Source organism: Belonocnema kinseyi, chromosome 1, assembly GCF_010883055.1.
Source record: "Belonocnema kinseyi isolate 2016_QV_RU_SX_M_011 chromosome 1, B_treatae_v1, whole genome shotgun sequence".
Classification (NCBI taxonomy): domain Eukaryota; kingdom Metazoa; phylum Arthropoda; class Insecta; order Hymenoptera; family Cynipidae; genus Belonocnema; species Belonocnema kinseyi.
Genome location: NC_046657.1, coordinates 124,938,007 through 124,962,162, shown reverse-complemented (window position 1 = coordinate 124,962,162; position 24,156 = coordinate 124,938,007). Strand labels below are relative to the sequence as shown.

The window sequence follows — 24,156 nt, the reverse complement described above, 5'->3', positions numbered from 1 at the left end:
AAAGTAAGTTTTTTGGCTTTAATTTTTAAACTAGAAAAGTTACAACTTTTTGTCTTAAAAAAAAAGATGCGCAATCAAATTTTACATCCATATATATCTTTTTAAAATTAAAATTCGAGAATTTTTTCTAAAGCCTCCAAGGGACTTCGTTTTCGCACGAAAAAATTTTATGTGCCCTTATTGCATCCGGACCCACAATTGATGACTTTTAGTTGAAAATGTATATTATTTGTTGAAAATTTGTTCTCTATGGTAAAATTTAGCTGTTTTAGACTAAGAATTTTTTTAAAATTGGGTCAAATATCAAATACTACATTTTTAGTTATAAATTATTATTTTTTTGTTGAAAATTCATAACTTTAATAAAAATGTATCCCTTTGCTCGAAAACTGAGCTATTTTTTGGAAAAATTTTTTTTCTCTTGGCTGAAAATATATTTTTTTAACTGAAAATTTCACTATTCCGGTTGAAAAGCATGTTCCTGAGAATTTTTTTTTTAGGTTTCATTTATTTCTTAACTGAAACTGTAATTATTTTTATTGAATATTTCATCACTTTAGTTAAATATTTATATCTTTGGTCACACATTAAATTTTTTAAGTAAAAATTTAACATTTCATTTTTCATCGATAATTATCTTTATATAAGTTGAAAACTTATCACTTTTTTTGAAAACATAAATATTTGTTTTGAAATTATTATTATTATTTATTTTTTTTTGTTCTAAAAATCTAACTATTCCAATTGAGTATTCTATAATTGTAGTAGAAAATTCGTCTTTTTTGGTTGAAAATTAATTTTTGTCAATGAAAATTTAACAACTGAATTTTTAGCTGCCAATTTTATTTTTAGTTAAACATTCATGTATTTTGTTGAATCTTTCTTGTCTATGGCCAAATTTAGATTTTTTTGATTGAAAATTGAAACAATTTTTGGTTAAAACATCAAATAGTATATTTTTAGTTTAGAATTCATCTTTTTTAAATGAAAATTTAATTACTAGACAGAAAGTTAAACTCTTTTGTCAAAAATGATTTTTTTTGTTTGGAAATTCATCACTTTAATAAAAAATGTATCTCATTGGTCGAAAACTGAGCTATTTTTTGAAAATTCTTTTTTTCTTTGGCAGAAAATACATATATTTCTTTACTGAAAATTGAACTAAAAATTTTACTTTTCAATTTTTGTCGATAATGATTTTTTAGGTTAAAAATTCATATTTTTGTTAAAAATCAATCTGCTTGGTTAAAAATTGATCTTTTTGGTTAAAAATTTAATTATTCTACTAAATGAATCGTCATTTTAGTCGAAACTTTAACTTTTATTTCAAAACTTTAATATTCCAGTTAAAGATTAATTTTGAAGTTGAAAATTCATCACTTCCTATGAAAACATGACAGTTTTTTTGAAAATTAGTTTTTTTGGTTGACATTTTTTTATCTGAAAATATAATTATTCCAAATGAGTATTTTATTTGAAAATTCATCAATTTGATTGAAGATTAGTGTTTTTAGTTTTGATTTCATACTTTTCATTTAAAATTAATCTACAACAGTTAAAAATTCAATAATTTTAGTTTAAAATTCATCATTTTAGCTCCAAATTTGTTGTTTTTTATGTGGAAAATTATTTTTTTTAATTAAAATTCTTACTTTTAGTTGCAAATTGGACTTTTTTAGTTGAAAATTCAAATGTTTAATTGTGAATTCATGTATTTTGTTTTAAAACAATATATTTTTGGTAAAAAATATTTTTGATTAAAAGTTCAGCTATTCCAGTTAATGATTTATTTTATTTTAAAATTCATATTTCGTTTAAAATGTAACTATTGCAGTTAAAGATGCATCATTTTATTTAAAATTCATCAGCTTGGTTGAAAATTGATCTTTTTTATATCAACATTTAACTTTTATTTTCAACTTTTTATTTTTTAGTTTAAAATTGATCATTTCTTTTGTATATCTCGAAAATTTAATAATTTGAAATTCTATATTTAAAAAATTCAAGAATTTTTAATGGTAAGCCTTCAATTTTCTAGAACTTTGAATTGTAAATGTTTAAAATTGAAGGGAATTCAATTTTGACAATTCATACAAAAAAAGTATGCAGGTTTTTAAATTTTAAATTCAAAATTCTGTAATTCTGGTCATTTGCAAAAATAAAGTAAATAAATGAAAGAGGAAAGAAAGATGAGAAGGCAATTAACCAAAGCCCCTTACTTTGTTATTTCTTTGGTCTTTCTTACTTTTATTATTATCAAATCACAGTAAAAAACATTTTTAAATAAAATGCACCAACCAATTTGATGATAATGAAAATAAAAAGTACAAGAAAGGGGATTCGGTTGGTTGCCTTCTAATTTTTCTATTAAAAATCAATCTTGTTTAGAAAAAAATTTTCGCTCCACTGGGAATCGAACCGCAGAACTTCCGATTGCTGACCTGGTGATTTCCCCTTAAGCTACTGAAGAAATCGAAAGAATTCTCTTTCAGAAATTTTATGGTGGTTGTTCAAATTTGGTCGTTAGATTCTTGGTTTTATTTTCAGGAATTCTTCACATTAACTTGATTATTGAAAGTTAAATAGGATTTTAAATTTGATTTAAATCACATTTAAATTTCTTAAATTTTTATTTTTGTTTTAACACATCAATTTTTGCTGTAAAACGCTAACACGGGATAAAAATATGGAGGGCGCATGCACTATGTTGCGGGATATCACTGTTAGCATTGCAACTGAAGTGTGTGTTACTGCGCTTGTAGAAAAAGAATGTCCGGTGATGCGCGGTAAAGTGATGAAATTCAAGCAGCCGTATTTTCAGATTCAGACTAGATGGAGCTATGATTTAAACAGCACTAAACCGGCAATCGGAAGTTCTGTTTCGATTCCCATCGGAGCGAGGGAGACGTTAAGAATTTATGTTACTCTCTGGTGATAACAAAGATTCCTTGAATAATTTGTCTTTTCTTTTTTAAAAAAGAAGATCTTTTTTAATACATCTATGTATTTCTTTGACTTATTTTACTATTTAACCCTTAAGTGCTAGAACAGGTCCCAAAAACCCATACGTTAGGTTCAGCAGAAAGTTTTTTTCAAAAAAGATTTCTCAGTTTTTGAAAAATATTTATCATACGCAATTACTTTTCAGATCTATTTTTACAATTTTCATTTTTGACAAGCTTTTGGCTACGTTTTTAAAAATAATAAATAAAGCTTAGTCTATTTAAAACGAATATATTTTTTAGTGTGAAGTTAGCTTGGGTCTGCTGAACCTGTTCTAGATGGAACAGAAAATTTCGAGGTTCTAACACTTAAGGGTTAAATTAAGCGTTCTTTCCAATTTAAGGCGATACATTTTCCAGCGAAACTTAAATAATATAAGTATTATTAATAGGGATAGAAAATACTATTTTTAAAATCCTAATTCAAAATACTTATAAATGCTCATTAAATTCTCAAAGCACACAAATGTGGAGCATATTATCGAGAAATATATTTATGCGAAAATATATTTAAAACTTCGAAAAATGGACCTTTTCCAAGAGCGATAAAATCGCATGGTTTTTATTTTAGTATAAAAAACTTAAAAGACAGTCACGAAAAGTACTACATTTTAGTGTAAAACGATCACTCAACCTAAAATTCTTTGAAAAAAAATTTAAAACCTATTTCCTATAAAAGACGTTAATATAAACTGAAATTGTTCAAGAATTAGAAATCTTGTTTAAACTATAATGATTTTTGTTGTAAAACGCTGATACGGACTAAAGATATAGAAGGCGAATGCACTATGGTCCGGGATATCATTGTCAGCAGTGCGACTAAAGTGTGTGTTACTGCGCTTATAGGAAAAGAATGTCTGGTGATGCGCAGTAAAATAATGAAATTCAAGATTCCTATCGGAGCAAAGGAGAAGATCTTTTTTCAGAAAAATTTAATTTAAAAAATATGTAATTCATAGATCAATCTAGTCTGGAAAGACGTTAAGAATTTCTGTTATTCTCTGGTGATTACACAGATTCCTTGAAGCAGTTTTGTTTCCTTTTTTAACAAGGATCTTTTTTCATACATCTATTTTACTTGCAGAATTAGATGCAATGTTAAGAAGAGGACCTGGTGGAAGAGGAAAAAAAAGAGGATCTGGAGGAAAACATCCAGAACCACGAAAATCTGAACATGGTATTGAAATTCCTGAAGGTAGCCCCGTTTTTTTAGAAATTCCAGGTGGTACTGTTCTTACTAGTGTTCTATACAGTAGAGCCAGAGGTTTTCCTAGTTGGCTGTATCGAACGAGTCCAGGATTTGTTACATCACAGAGGATTTTTTTATACGATCCTGAGGATCCTTATGACTATGGTCGCAAAGCGAATATGATAACAACTCTCTACAAATGTAATAATTCTAATATTGTAGGATACACCTGCTATATAAAAACAATCAAGGCTTATTATATAGCAAGGCTCGTGCTTCAACCTGAGCCTGATGAAATATGGGAAACTGCTAGAACAGTACCGCACATTTTTATACGAACTTTAGGTTATAACCTTATTTATGGCGGGCCGTTAGAAGTTCTTCCGCTGACTAATGTTCCAATATGGATACGTATATTGATATATGACCCAACCTTTTAGAACGGAAACTAAGTTTAAGGTTTGAAAGTTAAAGTTAATTTCTTTTAAATTTAATCATTTATTTTAAACAAAAAATTTCTTTTTTACTATAAAAGACGACTTTTTAACAAAACACTTGAATTTCAACAACAAAAAATGGCATTTTTAACATAATAGTTGCATTTCCAACCTAAGAAGTATAACTTCCCAACAAAAAAGTGTAATAGTTTATATTTCTATTATAAAAGATTAAATTTATCAAAGAAAAACTAATTTCAAAATCAAAAAGAGTAATTTTTAACAAATAGAGACATAAGTTTTCAATCAAAAAAAAAGTTTAACAACGTAGTTTGACTTTTACCTAAGTACTTGAATTTTTAATTTAAAAAGTTCAATTTTTAATAAAATAGTTAAACTTTCAACCAAAGAGGTAAATTTTCAACTAAAAATATAAATCTTCAACAAAAAAATTATTTCTTTGAAAAGTGATTGAACCAATAAACCTAAAAAAGCAAATGGAAAACATTAATTTTCTGTTAAAAAATGAATATTAAACCAAAAAACAAGTTTTTTCCACTAAACAGTTAAACTTTCAATCAAAAAAATAAGCCTTCAATAAAAAAAATGAACAATGTGCTTTAACTTTTACCCAAGTAGTTGAATTTTCATTCAAACAAGATTAATTTTTAACAAAATAATGAAACTTTTAACCAAAGAGCTGAATTTTGAAATAAAAATATAAATCGTTAACAAAGAAAGTGATTTCTTAACAAAGTGTTTCAATTAAATCTTTTAAACAAATTAGTTGATTACTCTAGCAAAGAAGAATGATTTTTAACGAAAAATTAGCATTATTATTTTTAAAAAAGGAAATTTCTTCTAAAACAGATGAAGTTTTGAATCAAAAAGTTAAATTTTCCAAAAATAGTTGAATTTTTGGTTCAACAAAAATTTCAAGTCAAATTTAATGATCAAAATATAAATTTTTAAACAAGAAATAATTTTCTACGAAAAAAATTGAATTTTCAAATCAAAAAGACAAATTTCCAAACGAAAAAGTATGACTTTTTCACCAAATTTCTCAAATTCTCTACCAGACAGTTGCAGTTTTATAAAAAAATTATTAAATTTCTTCTAAAACAGAAGAATTTTTAATTACAAAAAAAGTTGAGTTTTCATCCAAAAAGATTACAGTAGACTCTTCAAGATAAAAAATTGATTTTTTTTAACAAAAAAATAAGTTTCTCCGAAAAATTGAATTTTTTATCCAAAAAGACAAATTTTTTCAACCAAAAAGGATGACTTTTGAACAGAATAATTAAATTCTCTACCAAATAGTTGCATTTTTATACAACAAGAAAAATTTAATTTTGTACTAAAACAGATGAATTTGTAATAAAAACGAAAATTTTTTTATAAGTGGAACTTTCATGCAGAAAAGATTTTAGTTTAGTTTTCAACACCAAAATATCAATTTTAAACAAAAAGTAATTTTTCTACCAAATAGTTAATTTTTCAAGAAACTAGTATATTGTTTTAATTTTCCAACCAAAAAGTTGCATTTTTATCCAAAAAGATGACATTTTATTTTGAAAGCAGATGGCTTTTTAATTAAATAAAAACAAAAACAAAATTTTTTAAATTGTTCAATTTTCAACCAAACAGTTGCATTTTTATCCAAGAGGGAGTAATCTCTGCTAAGGCAGGTGAATTTTAAAATAAAAATAAAAATAAACTTTTGTAAAAAAGTTGATTTTTAACCGAAAAGTTACATTTTTATTCATATAAGATGACATTTTAATCTTAAATTATTCAGATTGGAGATTCTTCAATTCAGAATAAGATTGTTCAATTTTAAATGCTTTGAATTATAAATGATACAATTTCAACCACTTTCTTATAAAATTGTCCATTAAAAAAAAAGTAATCTGAAAATTTTCAATTTGTAACGCTTTTAATTAGAAATAATACAGTTTTAATTTCTATGAATTTTGAATGATCAAATTTTCCGAATTTTATTAGGAAAAGTTTTCATTTTTAACGTTTTGAAATTGTCCTATAATCGAAATTTTCTTATAATATTGAATCACTTAAATTCGCGATTCTTTTATTCAAAATAAAATTGTCTCATTTTGGAAGCTTTAAATTATAAATCATACAATTTCCAAACTTTAAAAAAAAAATGGTCGAATTTTCAAAATTTAATTCAAAAGTTTACAATTTGAAACGATTTCAATAAGAAATAATACTATTTGGAAACTTAGATTTCAACGCTTCTCTGCAAAAGGCGCTACGAACGATGCCAGCTAACTAAATCCGAATCTATGCGTCCAAATTATTCTGCATCATGATAGTCAAGCAAAACATAAAAATTTTTAACCAAAAGTTGCATTTTCATAAAAAAACATCTAAATTTCTCAATTTTCTAATAAAAAAGATTGTATTTTGACTTTTTGCGATGAAAACGTGAATTTTTCAACAAGAAATTAGTTTATAGGAAAAAAATTTATATCCAAGAAAAATAAAATTTGTAGTAAAACAGATAAATTTTTAATAAAAAACGACAATTTTTATTAATGTGAACTTTCACCCAAAAATATTTCAGGTCATTTTTTAACACCAAAATATTAAATTTAAACAAAAAGTATATTTTTTACGAAATATATAAATATTTAACCAAATAGCCCGTGTCCCCAATCTTGGGAACTTTTTAAACTTCGCTTGCGTCGCGTCTACAACCCGATTGGTCACTGATAGCGCGCTGGTTTTGAATTATATAAATATTCAGATTTAATATTTAAGATAAATAATTATTGAGAAATGCATCCAAAGTAATTTCTTAATCCTGAATTAGAATTTTGGAGTGACAAACGAAAACATGAAAAAATAATCCGATTTTCATGCAAAAAACGTTATTAATTCTGACATCAGAAAAAAAAAGATTTTTTCTTTAATTTAGAATTTTAAATGTTTTAAAATGTTAATAAAAAGATACGTATAAGGTTTTAGTTTTAAGCAAAAAATATTAATTTTAAAATTTAATAGTATGTCGGAAATAAACAAAAATTTAATTTTAAAATTCAACAGTGACGAGATTCATCATTGGGACAAACAAAACTGATTTCTCTGAACTCAGAATTCATAACCTCTTTTTTATTAAAATCGAACTTTTTGTATCTTTTACTCCAAAATCTTATTTTAGGATCACGAGAATTCTATTTGGTCATTTCTCAATCATTATTTCGCATAAATATTAAATCTGAATATTTATATAATTTAAAATCAGCGCGCTAACAGTCACAAATCGGGTTGTCGACGTTACGCAAGCGCAGTTAAAAAAGATGCCAAGATTAGGAACACTGAAAACAGTAGGACTTAAAAAAATAGTTAAATATTGATCCAAAAAAGATTTCAGTTCACTTTCCAACGCCAAAATAAGAATAGTAAACAAAGAATTAATTTTCTACTCAATAGACGAGTAATTAAAAAACAGTATGACTTTTTAACAAAATTCTTAAATTTACGAACAGACAGTTCTACTATTTTCGGTATAAAATTAAAATCCTCTTTGTTGAAAATTCAACGACTTTTTTTTAAGTGGAAATACTTTGTTAAAAATTTATCAATTTGGTGATGAGTCCTCATTTTAGTTGACAAACTTTTTTTTTTGTCAAAAATCTAATTATTTTTATGAAAATAATGTTTGTATTTTATTGAAAATTCAAATTTGTGCGAAAATATTTCAGCTTCTTGGTGATTAATTTTACTTTTCCTTCAAAATTCCTTTACAAATACAGATATTTGTTAGAAAATCCATCTTATTGGTTGAAAATTGGTCTTTTTGATTGAAAATTAGTTTTTTCCTAGTAGTAAATTAATTTTTTTAACTGAAAATGTAACTGTTTCATTTTTGGTCAACAACTTATCTTTTTTGATATAAATTTAACTTTCTTGGTTGAAAATTATACTACTTCTTTGACAATTCACCCGTTTGAGGTGAAAACTCAACTATTTGTTAAAAATGCGTCTTTTTTGTAGAAGATTACTGTCATTATTTGAAACCTTATATTTTGGGTTAAAAAATAATTTCTGTAATTGAAAATTTAACTGTTTTTTTTTTAATTCGTATCTTTTTTGGTTGAAAAGTTATTTTAATGGCTGAAAAATTAAGTATTTTATTTTTGGCAGAAAATTCATTTTTTAGTGGAAAATTCATGTACTTGGTTAAAAATTAGAGTTTTTTTTTAATTTAAGATTTATCATTTCACTTGAAAATTCACTTCAATTCCATTTTGTGTGGAAAACTTACCTTTTTAATAGAAATGTAATCTTTTTCGTTAAAAATGTCCTGTTTTGTAGAAACTTTAACTATTCTATTTTTTGTTAAGAATTTATTTATTTGGTTGAAAAAATAAGATTAGGATAAGAATTCGTTTCTTTTAGTAGCTAATTTATCTTTTGGGTCGAAAATTCAACCATTTGGTCAACAATTCATAGTTTTGCTTAAAAATTTATATTTTTAGTTAAAAATTAATATATTTTATTGGAACTGTATCTTTTTTGATAAAAAAGTTCATCTTTTTGGTTTAAAATTGAATTATTTTGTTGAGAATTCGTTTTTTTTTCTTTGAAAATTGATTGTTATAACTGAAAATTTAATTCGTCTATTATTGGATAAAATTTAATTTTTTTAAGTGAAAAAAACGATTTTGTTGAATTTTCGTTTCATTTTATTTAAAAATTTATATGTTAAGTTAAAAATTAATATATTTTATTCGAACTATATCTTTTTTGGTAAAAAATGTACCTTTTTGATTTAAAATTGAATTATTTTGTAAAGCATTCATTTCATTTTTTGAAAATTGATTGTTTTAACTGAAAATTTAATTCTTCTATTATTAGTTAAAAATCTTTTTTCTTAATGAAAAAAACTATTTTGTTGAAAATTCGATTTTTTAGCTAAAAATTTATTTTTGTAATCTCTTAACTATTCTAATTTTGGTTGAAAATTGCTCTTTTTAGATAAAAATTCATACAAACAAAAAGTGTTTAAAATGTATTTAGAACAAAAATTGATTTTCAATTAATAATCTTCTAGGTGTATGGTTGGTTTTATACTTTGACTTATTTCACTATTTAAATTAGGCGCCCTTTCCAATTTAAAGTGATACATTTCCCCGCGAAATTTGAATAATCTAAGTATTATTAATAAAGATAGAAGATACGATTTTTAAAATCCTTAGTCAAAATGTTTATAAATTCGAAAAAAATGGACAATTTCAAAAAGGCTACAACCACATTGTTTTTATTTTATGTTTAAAATCCTTGAGAGGCATCCAAAAAATACAAAATTTCGGTGTAAAACGCTAACTCAACCTAAAATTGTTTGAAAAAAATTAAAAACTTTTAAAATCTAATGAGTTCTGTTTTCAAAAACCTATTTCCTATGAAAGAAGTTAATTTATACAGAAACTGTTCAAAAATTAGAAATCTTGTTCACATCAATTTTTCCTGTGAAACTCTAATACAGAATAAAGATATGAGAGCGCATATACTATGCTCCGGGATATTATTGTTAGCGGAGCGACTGAAGTGTGTGGTACTGCGCTTGTAGGAAAAGAATGTCTGCTGATGCGCGGTAAAATGAAGAAATTCAAGCAGCCGTCTAAGGTCTCAAAAATAAACTTAGGTCGCGGATGGAGAAGAAAGAACACACAAAAAACAGTAAGAAAAAGAAGAATCAAAATCGAAAATCTATAGAAACCGAAAGTGCGAATAAATTTTCAACATTACATAAACGAAAGTATAGATGAAGGAATTTGGAAGGCCCTAAAAACAAGAAAGATATAGAGGCCAAATCGACTATGATCTGAGATGTCATTTTTAGCAGTGCGACTGAAATGTGTGGTACTGCGGTCGTAGAAAGAATGTCTGGTGATGCGTAGTGGAATTATGAAACTCGCATAGCCGTCGACGAAAAAAAGCAAGCGTGCCTAAGACATCTGAGGATGACATACCGCACATTTTTTCTAGGAACAAATCTTTACAACTTTATGGGCACCGCTATAAACTCTTGCGGCGCATAAATAAAATAAGTTCCCAACTGGATTAATAGGTGCGGTTATCGGACCAGTGAAATATAAATTTTATTAAAAAAAAGAGGAAATCTATTAGAATTTATTTAGATTTTTTAGGGAAACATATCAAATTGACTGAAATTTGGTGGGACTGACGTTATAACTAGATTTTTCACTTTAAAGCGATTACCGATGATAAATTGAGACCTATGTTCACTTAAATCGCACGAAATTTATCTGAATAAAGAAAATAAAGAAAAATAGAAAAGTTTTCTCATCAATAATTCTGACTAAAACTCGTGTATAAGGTCGAAGGAGATTCTTTTTTTTATTTTTAAATCTTTTTAAATATTATCTTGACCAAAGTTTTGTTTTCTTCAATTTTCCCAAAATTTTAAAAACAATTTTTTTATTCTCTTGCAACCTTTCAAAATGCTTAAAAAGCTTCCAAGTTTTTCTTTCTAAATCTTCAAAAATCTGTACTTTGTTTTAAAATTGATGACATCTTTTCTAGCTTGACATTATTTTTGTACATTCAAAATTTTGATTTTAGAATCTTCTACGTTTTACCAAAATTTTAGAATATCATTTAAAATATTTTAACATCTTTTAAAAATATTTTCTTGAATTCTTTTTCAAAATAAAAATAAATTACCATTTTTCTGGAATCTTAAAATAAAATATTATCTGAAAACCTTTCAAAATTCCTTTAAATTCTTTACAATTTTATTTCGAAACCTTAAAAAATCCATATATTTTTTTAGTTCTTTTTTAAATCTTTTCAAATAATAAATTATTTTCGAAATTTTTTCAAAACTTCTAAATATCTTTTAAGTAATGTGAATTTTTCCCAACTTAAAAAAATTCTGCAAAATTAAAAAAGTTGCCCTAAAATCTTCCAGATTCTTTTTTTACAATTTTTAAAATCTCTCGGGATGTTTTGAAATCTTTTTAAACATATCTTAACAAAAGTTTGGTAAATATTGAAAAAAAAAATAATTTTCTCAGAAATCTCAAGACCATTTTTTTATTCTCTTGGAACCTTACGAAATGCTTGAAAAGATTTTTAATTCTTGGTTCAAAATCTTCAAAAATCTGTATTTGGTTTCAAACTTATTAAAATCTTTTCAAATTAAAATTTTTTTTTAACTTCTAAATATCTCTTAAACTTATTCAAATTTTTTCGAAAATTTTTTAATCTTGAAACATTGGAAAAATTTGGCTTTGAAATCCTCTACATTCTTTTCCGAAATTGTAGGAAATAATTTTCAAACGTTTTTGAAACTTTTAAAATATTCTCTTGAATTAATTTTTTAACATAAAAATAAATTAAAATTTTCACTGGAATCTTCAGAAAAAAATGCATCATCTCAAATACTTTCAAAATCCTAAAAAAAACTTCTAAATTTGATTTCAAAATCTTAAATAATCTAAATTTTCTTAACGAAATTTTGAAATCTTTTTAGATTTTTCAAATCATTTATTTATTTTTATTAGAAAATTTTAGTGTGATAGAAAAATTTTAAGTTAGAGACATTAAAAATTAAGAGATTACAAATTTGTTTGAAACAGAACACTTTTATAATTACAAGTAATTCTATTTTAATTTTAAGTCTTTACAAATGAACAAAAGTTGAACTTTTAAAACATATAACCCCTTTAAATTATTTATAAAAAAGCAATAAAATTAAATTTTGACAGTAATCTTAAATTTTTTCATTACTTTTAAAACTTTCAAATTCCCTGAAGAATTTCCCAATTTTATTTCAGAATCTTCAAAAATCCACATTTTTGGAACATTTTCAAATTATAAATTATTTTTTAAATTTGTTCAAAACTTTTAAATGTGTTTAAAAATGATTGAAAGCTTTATAAAACTTGTAATAAACCCGGTAAAACTGAAAATTTGAATTAAAATCTTCCAGTTTATTTGTTTACAACTTTGGAAATCTTTTGAAATGTTATTTTAAATTAATTGAAAAAAATAACCTTCAGTTTTGCTGTGAATCCTCATAATTTTTTTATTCTTTTAAAACCTTTTAAAATTCTTAAAAAGCAACACAATTTTTGGTTTGAAATCTTCAAAAATCTACATTTAGTTAAAAATTTTTAAATCTTTTAACAAGTCATCAATTCCTCTTAAACTTACTCAAATTTTATCTAAATTATTAAATCTGCAATTGTTAATTTATTCATTATTATTTCGCTTTTTTAAATCTTTTAAAATATTCTATTAAAGTTAATTTCTCAAAATCCAAATCTTACAAAATTCGAAATCATCATGTAAAATAAATTATTGTTAAATTTTTAATACTCGAACTACCCTTAAAAATGAAGGCCCAAAATGAAAAAATTTCATGGTAAAATATTTTATAATTCCATATCGTAAATTAAATTATTTCATGGGATGACTGCAAAGTCCAGAAAAATAAAATTCTCGAAACTATAAAATTGATAAATTGGAAAATTCCTGAAAAATACAACTCCTGAACAATAAAGGGTCAACTGAAAAATCATGAAAAATATAATTTCTGACACTGTAAAATTCTCCAATTGGGAAACTCCCGAATATTAAATTCCTAAATTATAAAATTCACGAGTAATAAAATTTCTGAATTATAACAAGTCAACTGAAAAATCATGAACAATTAATTTTCTGACAATGTGAAATCCCGAATTATAAAGGGACAACTGAAAAATCATAAGAAATAACATTTATGGCACTGTAAGATTCCAGAATTATAAAGGGGCAATTGAAAAATCATAAAACATAACATTTATGGCACTGTAAGATTCCCGAATATTAAATTGCTGAATTATAAAATTCCCGAATAATAAAATTCCTGAATATTAAGGGAGGACTGAATAATTCTGAAAAATAACATACCTGAAATTGTCAAAATCCCCGAATATTAAATTCCTGGATTATAAAATTCCCGACTAATAAAACTTCTGAATAATAAAGCCAACTGAAAAATCATGAAAAATTAATTTTCTGACACTGTAAAATTTCCGAATAAAATTCTATAAAGGGTCAACTGAAAAATCATGAAAAATAACATTTCTGGCACTGCAAAATTCCCAAATTGGAAAATTCCAGAATATTAAATTTATATATTATAAAATTTTCTAATAATAAAATTTCGAAATTGGAAAATTCCCCAATATTAAATTCCTGAATTATAAAATTCCCGAATAATGAAATTCCTGAATAATAAAGCGACATCTGAAAAATCATAAACAAAATATTTCTGGCACTGAAAAGTTCCCGAATTGGGAAATTCCCGAATATTAAAAATTCCCGAATTAGAAAATTCCTAAATAATAAAGGGACGACTGAAAAATCCTGAAAAATAACATTCCTGAAACTGGCAAATTCCAGAATATTAAATTCCTGAATTATAAAATTCTCGACTAATAAAATTGCTGAATAATAATGGGACAACTGAAAAATCATGAGAAATATAATTTTTGACACTGTAAGCTTCCCAAACTGGAAAATTCCCGAAAAAAATTCCTGAATTATAAAGAAACAACTGAAAAATCATTGAAAAATAACATTTCTGGCACTGTGAAATTCCGGATTTGGGAAATTCACAAATAATAAATTCCTGAATTATAAAAATTTCCAAATAATAAAAATTTCCGAATTGGAAAATTCCTAAATAATAAGAAAACTGAAAAATCATGTAAAATATAATTTGTGACAATGTAAACTTCCCGAATTGGAAAATTGCCTGATTAAATTCCTGAATTATAAAGGAACAACTAAAAAATCATGAAAAATAACATTTCTGGCACTGTGAAATTCCCGAATTGGGAAATTCCGGAATATTAAATTACTGAATTAAAAAATTCCCGAATAATACAATTCCCGAATTGGAAAATTCCAAAATGATGAAATTCCTAAGTAATGAAGTGACATCTGAAAAATCATTTTAAAAATATTTGTGGCACTGCAAAATTCCCGAATTGGTAAATTCCCAAATAATGAAATTCCTGAATAATAAAGGGACGACTAAAAAGTCCTGGAAAATAACATTCCTGAAACTGGAAAATGACCGAATATTACATTCCTGAATTATAAAAATTTCCGAATAATATACAATTCCCGAATTGGGAAATTCCGGAATAATGAAATTCCTAAATAATAAAGGGATAAGTGAAAAATCATGTAAAATATGATTTCTGATAATGTAAACTTCCCGAATTGGAAAATTCCCAAATAATGAAATTCCTAAATAATAAAAGGACAAGTGAAAAATCATGTAAAATATCATTTCTGATCATGTAAACTTCCCGAATTGAAAAAGTCCCCAATAAAATTCCTGAATTATAAAGGAACTACTGAAAACTCATAAAAAATAACATTTCTGGCACTGTAAAATTCTTAAATTGGGAAATTCCCGAATATTAAAATTCTGAATTATACAATTCCCGACTAATAAAATATTTGAATGATAAAAAGACAACTGAAAAAGCATGAAAAATTAATTTTCTGGCACAGTAAAATTTCAAAATAAAATCTCCGAATTATAAAGGGACAACTTAAAAATCATGAAAATTAACATTTCTGGCACTGTGAAATTCCCGAATTGGAAAATTCCGGAATGTTAAATTCCTGAATTATAAAAATTCCCGAATAATACAATTCCCGAATTGGAAAATTCCATAATAATGAAATTCCTAAATAATAAAGGGACCACTGAAAAATCCTGAAAAATAACATTCCCGAACCTGGCAAATCCCCGATTATCAAATTCCTGAATTATAGAGAAACAACTGAAAATTCATGAAAAATAACATTTCTAGCACTGTAAAATTCCCAAATTGGGAAATTCCCGAATATTAAATTCTTAAATTGTACAATTTCCGACTAATTAAGTTACTGAACTTTAAAAAGACAACTAAAAACCATTAAAAATTAATTTTCTGGCCCTGTAAAATTCCCGAATATTAAATTCCCGAATTATAAAAATTCCCGAATTGGAATATACCCAAATAATGAAATTCCTAAATAATAAAAGGACTACTGAAAAATCCTGAAAAATAACATTCCTGAAACTGACAAATTCGCGAATATTAAATTCCTGAATAATAAAATTCTCGACTAAGAAATTTTCTGAATTATAAAAAGACAATTGAAAAATCATGAAAAATTAATTTTTTGACACTGTGAAATTCCCGAATTATGAAGGGAATACTGAAAAATCATGAAAAATAACATTTCTGGCCCTGTAAAATTCCCGTATAATACAATTCATGAATTAGAAAATTCCTAAATATAAAAGAACGACTGAAAAATAAGATTTCTGAAACTGGCAAATTCCCGAATATTAAATTCCTGAATTATAAAAATCTCGACTAATAAAATTTCTGAATTATAAAAAGACAACTGAAAAATCATTGAAAAATAATATTTCTGTCAATGTGAAATTCCCGATTTGGGAAATTTCCAAATAATAAATTCCTGAATTATAAAAATTTCCGAATAATAAAAATTTTCGAATAATATACAATTCCCGAATTGGGAAATTCCGGAATAATGAAATTCCTAAATAATAAAGGGACAAGTGAAAAATCATGTAAAATATAATTTCTGATCATGTAAACTTCCCGAATTGGAAAAGTTCCCAATAAAATTCCTAAATTATAAAGGAACAACTGAAAAATCATGAAAAATAACATTTCTGGCACTGTAAAATTCTTAAGTTGGGAAATTCCCGAATTGGGAAATTCCGGAATACTAAATTCCTGAATTATAAAAGTTTCCGAATAATAGAATTCATGAATTAGAAAATTCATAAATAATGAAATTCCTAAATAATAAAGGGCAGACTGAAAAATAACATTCCTGAAACTGACAAATTCCCGAATATTAAATTCCTAAATTATAAAATTCTCGACTAATAAAATTTCTGAAATATAAAAAGACACCTGAAAAATCATGAAAAATTAATTTTCTAACAATGTCAAATTCCAGAATTATAAAAGGACAGCTGAAAAATTATGAAAAATAACATTTCTGGCCCTGTAAAATTCCCGAATTGGGAAATTCCTGATTTATAAAAATTCCCGAATAATACAATTCATAAATTAGAAAATTCCTAAATAATAAAGGGAAGACTGAAAAATAACATTCCTGAAACTGCCAAAATCCCCGAATATTAAATTCCTAAATTATAAAATTCTCGACTAATAAAATTTGTGAAATACAAAAATACAACTGAAAAATCATGAAAAATAACATTTCTGACACTGCAAACTTCCCGAATAGTTTCTTGAATATCATTTTTCGGAATTTTTAAGTCATCCCAATTTCATGATTGAAAAAGTTAACAACTGAATTTAACATTTAAAAAAAAGTTGAAATTAAACTTATTTTAAATTGTAATATATCGTCTGATATGAAATTTGGGATATTTCAAGTAATTTGACAGATTTTTGTTCTAAATCCCGATAAAATATAAATATAAAATTACAAAAATACGTGAAATCGAATGATTTAAATAATATTAGAAAAAGGATTTAGTGCAGAACTAAATACATGAATCAAGAATTATATTAACCCGGCAAATTTGTGATCAATTACTTCCTCAATGTTTCCAATCTGTAGCCTTAATTGATTGAGGAAAAGATTTCTTGAACACTTGTTGTCCACGATATATATTTATTTTATGTCGTTTGGATATCTGATGTATTAATTTTCTCTCTTTTCCGACAGACACAAGCCAGTAAAAAATAAGCCACGAAAATATTTTAAATTATATTTAATATTTAAATTATAATTAAATATATGATTAAAAAAGAAGAAAACGCGCGCTAAAAGCGAGATTTTTTTGTGTTCTAACCTACTTTTTAAATTAAAGTATAAAACTAATTTTTTCATAATGCGTATCATCTAAAACAACTGAAGAGCAAAGCCAAAAATTTGTGATAATTAAAAGAAATTATTGTCTTAATTTAAGAGTTAATACATACATTTTTTTTAAATATTATAACCACTCAAATCCTTGAATTTCTGATCGAAAACACCAATTTCTGACGAAAAATAATAGCATAACTTATTATTGTTCAATAATTGTAAATGTTCTTTGAAATCGAATGATATTTTATTAACAATCGCAAAAAACCTAAAATAATTTAAAATTTTGAATATTTTTTAAAAACTAATTTTTTACATTAAAAATACCAATTTCGCCACACATAATTCAAAATTTGTTTAAGATACTAAATCTTGTTCAATTAATAATGATTTTTCTTTGTAAATACTAATTTTTGATGTAAAACAAAAACATAACCTTAAACTGCTAAAACATTACTATTATTTTGTAAATTTAGCAATTGTGATTGCAATTAAAAATTTTTTTTAAACATGAAATTTTTATCAAATGAGATAAATCTTCAAACGAAATAAAAAAAATGTGAACAAAGTTGTTGAATTTTCTACTAAAAAATAGTTTTTATTAAAGAAAGAAAGGATATTTTAGGCAAATTATAATTTGAAGGAAAAATTATTTTTAATGCCAATAAAAATTTATAATAAATATTTATTTTTTAAGTTTATTTATTTGCTTTTAAGTTATACAAATATATTTTCTCCAGATTTCATTTTTTCACTTAAGAAAAACTTGGTTAAAAAAATTTTCAACACTATTTTTTAATGACTCGAATTTTTTCTAAAAATTTCTTGAAATCTTCAGAATTTTTTTTTAATTATTATTAAAATATTACGGAATGTTTAATAATTTTTTAATGTTTCCTTAAAATTAAGTTTTGAAAATAAAGAATCATTTTACATATTTCCAGGAATAGTAAGAAATTTATTATTTTAAAACGTTTCAGAATTTTGAATAAAGTTCAAAATTGTATTTCAAAATCTTCAAAAATCGACATTTTATTTTAAGACTTAGGAAATCTTTTCAAATTTTAAATTACGCTTAAAGTTGTTTAAAAAATTCTAAATGTATTTTTAAATGATTCAAATTTTTTCTAAGACTTAAAAAAATTCTGGAAAGTTGAAAAAAGAATTCGGAAAATCTTCCAGATTCTTTTTTAGCGATCTCGGACACTTTTTAGAATGTTTTTAAATCTTTTTGAACATAGTTTTAAAATAAATTTTGTAAAATAAAATAATTATTACAAATTTTCCCTTAAACATTTAAATAATTTAAATAATTTTTTTAAATTATTTTAATTTTAAAATTATTTTTTTATCTTTTAAAAATTTCGAAAATCTGTGTTAAAGTTTCAAAATCTTCTTAAATTCTTTCAAATCTCAAATTATTTAAACAAACTTTTAAGAATTTCTAAATAACTTCTAATATTATTTAAATTTTGTGCAAAACATTCTTTTTCGAAATTTGTGAAAATCATTTAAAATGATTTAAAATCTTTTTAAATATTAAAACAAAAATTATAAAAATAAAAATTCGATTTAAATTTCTCCTAGAATCTTAAAAAACAATTCGAAATTTTATTTAAAAATCTTGAAAAAACCTAGATTTTGTTAGAATGTCTTGAAACCTTTTTAAATTATAAATCATTGAAAAAAAACTTCTAAAACTTTGAAATAATTCGAAGTTTGTCCAATATTTTTTTAATTCTACAAAAATTAAATAATTGGGTTTAAAATCTTTCAGATTCTTTTTCGGCATATTTTAAAATCTTCAAAGCTTAAAAATAATGTAAAAAATTACTTGGACATTTTTATTTACTATTAATAAAATACTATTAATAAAAAATGATGTTATTGTTACTTTCATTATTAAAGAATAATTTACAATTGAAATTTTATCTTTAAAAAATAAATTTTTAGATTTCAAATTTCTGTTTAGAAATTTCTATTTAAAAAATTGCAAAAAATTCACAAGAACAAACTGAAAACAGCCACTTGTTCATTTCATATTATATTATATTATATTATTGAAAAATGGATGTATATTTATCTCTAAAAGCGAAGTTGCAAGTCTAATTTTTAATATTTGATTTTCTTCAATAAAAAAATTCTTCCCTCTGAATAGCGTGGACAATAAATGTGGTGCAAATAAAATTAAAAAAATAATAAAATAAAATAAAATTAAAATAATCATACTCACTGGAATAGAATTTAATAGTAGGAGTTATTTTCTGTGTACTCCTCCTCACTTCCGGAACACGCCTGAGCAAAAATTGTGCTACGTATCTGTTGGCCATTTTCAATATTTTCTGAAAGAAATGTAATTAAATTGTGTGAAATATTTGGAAAATATGAATGTTTAAAACAACATTTCTCATCTTAAATCCGAAAAAAATGTATTTTCAAGAAAAAAATTAATTTTAAACTATTGTTGAATTTCCCATACAAAAAGGCAGTTTTTTTAACGAAAGAATTGAATTTTCAACCCGAAAATATGATTTAAAAAGAAGTTTTCGACCAAATAGTTAAATTTCAGCCAAACATTTTCAAAATTTTCAAACCAAAAGGACACATTTTTAATAAAACAGTTTAATTTTCAACGATGAAAAACGACTTTTGAGACAAATGTTTAAATTTTCAGTAAAATAGTCGAATTTTTAACTTACTTGTTGAATTGTCAACATAAAAATATTATGAATTTTTAACCAAATAACTACATTTTAAATACAGAAGTTGAATTTTCAACATAAAAGTTCATTTTTAATTTAATAGTTGCATTTTTAACAAACATACAAAAAAAGGCTAAAAATTAGTTGTCTATCAGAAAAGACGAATGTTCAACTAAAAAAGATCGATTTTCAACCAAAAATGCAATAGTTAAATTTTCAGTTAAAAAAATTAATTTTAAACTAAGAAAAAATCTATTTTAACACAGAAATTAAACTCTCAACTAAATAGATGAACTTTCCACTAAAATGATAAATCTAAAATTCGAATTGTTATCAGTTTAAAAAATGATTTTCCATCAAATTGATTACTTTTTTAATACAAAAATAACTTTTTAACAAATTGGTTCAAACTTCAACAAATTAGTTCAATTTTCAAAAAAAGTGAACTTTCCACGAATAATGCAATAGCTATATTTACACAAAAAAAGATTATAATTTTAAATAATAAACATTTGAATTTAACCAAATTTTCAACAATTAAATTTCTAGTTTTCTTTATTTTTAAACAATTAAATTTTCTGCTGTTGATAACTCTATTATTAATTTTCTTCAATTTTCAACAATTGAAAAATTAATTTTCAATTTTTTTTTATTTTTAACAGGTAAAAATTTAATTCTCAACAATTAAATTTCCAGTTTTCTTCAATTTTAAGTAACTCAATTTTCTACTGTTGAATATGCAATTATTTATTTTTAACAGTAATTGTCTCCGAATTTTAGCAGTTCATTATTCAATTTCTCCAGAATTTTAAAAATTTGAATTCTCATCTATGGAAAAATCAATCATCACTTTTCTTCAATTTAAAAAAATTGTAAATTCAACTTTTAACAGTTATTAATTTAATTTTCTTCAATTTTAAACAACTGGATTTTCTACAGTTAATAATTCCATTATAATTTTTCTTCAATTTTCAACAGTTGAAAATTAATTTTTCAATTTTTAAGATAAGAAAATTCAATTCTCAAAAGTTAAGTTTTTAATTTTCAAGAAATGAAAGTTGAATTCTCCAAATTCCAATTTTTTCAACTTTCAAAAGATGAAAATTGAATTCTCCAAATTCCAATTTTTTCAACTTTCAAACGATGAAAATTCAATTCCCAACAATTGAATATTGGGTTATCTTCAATTAGAAACAATTGAATGTTCTGCTGTTGATAATTGATTTATCAATTTTCAACAGTAATTTTCTACGAGTTTTCAAAATTAAATATTCTATTTTTCATCAATTTCGAATAATTTAATTCTCATTGTTGAAAATAAATTTCCAATTCTAAAAGTTGAAAATTCAGTTTTCAAGAGATGAAAATTCAATTCTCAACAATTAAATTTTAAGTTTTCTTCAATTTAAAATAATTGAATCTTCTGCTGTTGATAATTCAACTATCAATTTTCAACGATATTTTTCTCCGAGTTTTGGCAGTTAAATAGTAAATTTCTCTTGGTTTTCAACAATTTAATATCCATATGTTGAAAAATCAATTCACTTTTCTTTAATTGAAATTTTTTAAATTCAATTTTCCACAGTCATTATTTAATTTTCTTCAATTTTAAACAATTTGAATTTTTCTTGTTGATAATTCAATTACAAATTGTCTTCAATTTTCAACAGTTGAAAATTAAATTAAATTTTTTTCAATTTTTAAGACATGAAAATTCAATTCTAAGCAATTAAATTTTTTCATTTTTCAAGAGATGGAAATTAAATTCTCAACATTTCAATTTTTCAACTTTCAAGAAATGAAAATTTTCTCAACAATTAAATTTTCAGATTTCTTTAATTTTAAACAATTGGATTTTCTACTGTTGATAATGCAACTGCAAATTTTCTTCAATTTTCAACAGTTTAAAATTTAACTTTTAATATTTTTCAATTTTAAGCAACAGCATTTTCAATTGTTGAAAATTTAATTTCCAAGTGTTAAATACTGAAAGTTCAATTCATAATTTTCAATTTTCTTCTATTGAATTCTCAAATTTATTCAATTTTTAACAGTTCCATTTTTAATTTTCTTTAATTTACAATAAATTAACATTCAGTTTCTCTGAATTTCAAACAATTGAATTTTCACATTCATTCAATTTTAAACATTTCTATTTTCACTATTCTTCAATTGTAATCAATTTAAATTCCAGTATTTTTTATTTTAAACGCTTTCACTTTAAATTGTTAAAAATTTAATTTTCTTCAATTTTAAACAATTAAATTTCCAATTTTCTTCAAATTTAAGCAATTTAATTTTCATTACTGTTTAGTTTTAGGCAAATAAACCTTTATTTGTTGAAAACTGAAGGAAATTGAATCGTCAATTGTTGAGAATTCAATTTTCAATTGTTGAAAAATAATGAGAATTTAATTTTCAACTGTTGAAAAACGAAAAAACTTGATAATCGAACCTTTTAACAGTTGAAAATTTAAGAAAATTGATATTAACATTTTCTTAAGTTGAAAATTCAAATGTTAAGAATTAGAAAAAATTAAAATTCGAATTTACTAAATAAACTAAGTTCATACAAAAAATTGCGTTAAAATATTTTGCTATAAATTACATATTTATTTTTGCTATGTAAACATGAAATTTATAGTTAGTTAAGTCTCTTCATGAAAATTTTCAAGAAAATGCTGGTAAAAATTTTACAATTTAAACTATTCGGGTCCGAAATTTCCCGCGTAATTCAAATATTTAAAAAGAAAAGGGGAAAATGGGGAATTTTTTCAAAAAAAAAAAAAAAAAAAAAAAAAAAGTAAAACGCAGGAAAATAGGAGAAAGACTGTAATTCCGGCTTACATTAAAAAGTATTTTGTAACATAAATGCTTATATATTCTTTCTTTGCTCCTCAAGAATGGACTTTAGACCAGACAAAAAAAACACACCGGCCTTAAATCTTATCGCTAAAGCCAAAAACGAACAATCAGAACAGTATAGTAATAGAAAAGTACACCTTATTTACCAATAAAGTAATTGGTAATTTTAAATTATTTAAAATCATTAAGTTGGTTACTTACAATGGAATGAATTGTAGAGAAAGCCAAAAAAAAACACTAATAATTAAATGATAACGGACACGACCAGGCAGACTTGGTCGAACTGAGGCTGAGAATATTTTTTTGAGATGGGTGGTTTACAAGTGGTTATCAGCAGTTTCTGCGCCACTGCTGGCCAAGTTTGTAACTCATTCTTTCATTTCGCGTCTCTACCGATAAAAATATTGCAAGTTGAAAATTCAAGAAAATGTATACAATTCAATTTTAAGTAGATGAGAATTTAATTGTGGTCAACAATGAAGAAAACTAAATACTCAAATTTTGAGAATCCGAGAATAAGTTATCTTCAAAAATGAAGTAATCCAAAGATTCCTATCTTACCAATAATCCTTTTTTGATCACACCAATTCCACGCGAAATGAAACATCGAGCTGAAAGTTTGGGAAAATAAATAAAAGGGGCTAAGGAACATTGATGCTCTAATCAATTTTCACAGGAACAAAAAAAAATTTTTTTTTAAATTATTATTTTTTGTAGTTGTGAACATTTATTAGATACATAAACTTTCCTTAAGGGCATGTGACACAGCTAAATACCTATATTACCGTCCTCACTTTTTCCGTTCACTGAATGTTTTTTTGAACCTAAGAACTTTTTTTGTAAATAAAATATCGAGCTGAAACTTTGGGAAATGTATTAGAGTACAATAAAGTACGTTTAGGTACTGCATTTTGGTAGGAACTTCACTGAAAATTATTTCATCTTTTTTCTGAACCTCAACATTTTTTGAACGTTCGAACTTTTTTTATACATAAAATATCGGTCTCGAACTTTGAGAAATGCAAGAACCGAAAGAA

At 24.3% G+C, this 24,156-nt stretch overlaps 1 protein-coding gene across 1 annotated transcript in view; it reads right to left on the bottom strand.

Moving 5' to 3' along the window:
* LOC117174061 (probable enoyl-CoA hydratase, mitochondrial) overlaps positions 1 to 23,428 on the bottom strand; it is a 48,384-nt gene extending 24,956 nt beyond the window's left edge. The window contains exons 1-2 of the mRNA XM_033362726.1: positions 23,321 to 23,428; positions 19,786 to 19,894 (exon numbers count right to left, since the gene is read on the bottom strand). Coding sequence (XP_033218617.1) covers positions 19,786 to 19,882 — 97 coding nt within the window. The 5' untranslated portion in view covers positions 19,883 to 19,894; positions 23,321 to 23,428. The remainder of the gene's footprint in view (positions 1 to 19,785; positions 19,895 to 23,320) is intronic.
* Between the last annotated feature and the right edge of the window lie 728 nt (positions 23,429 to 24,156).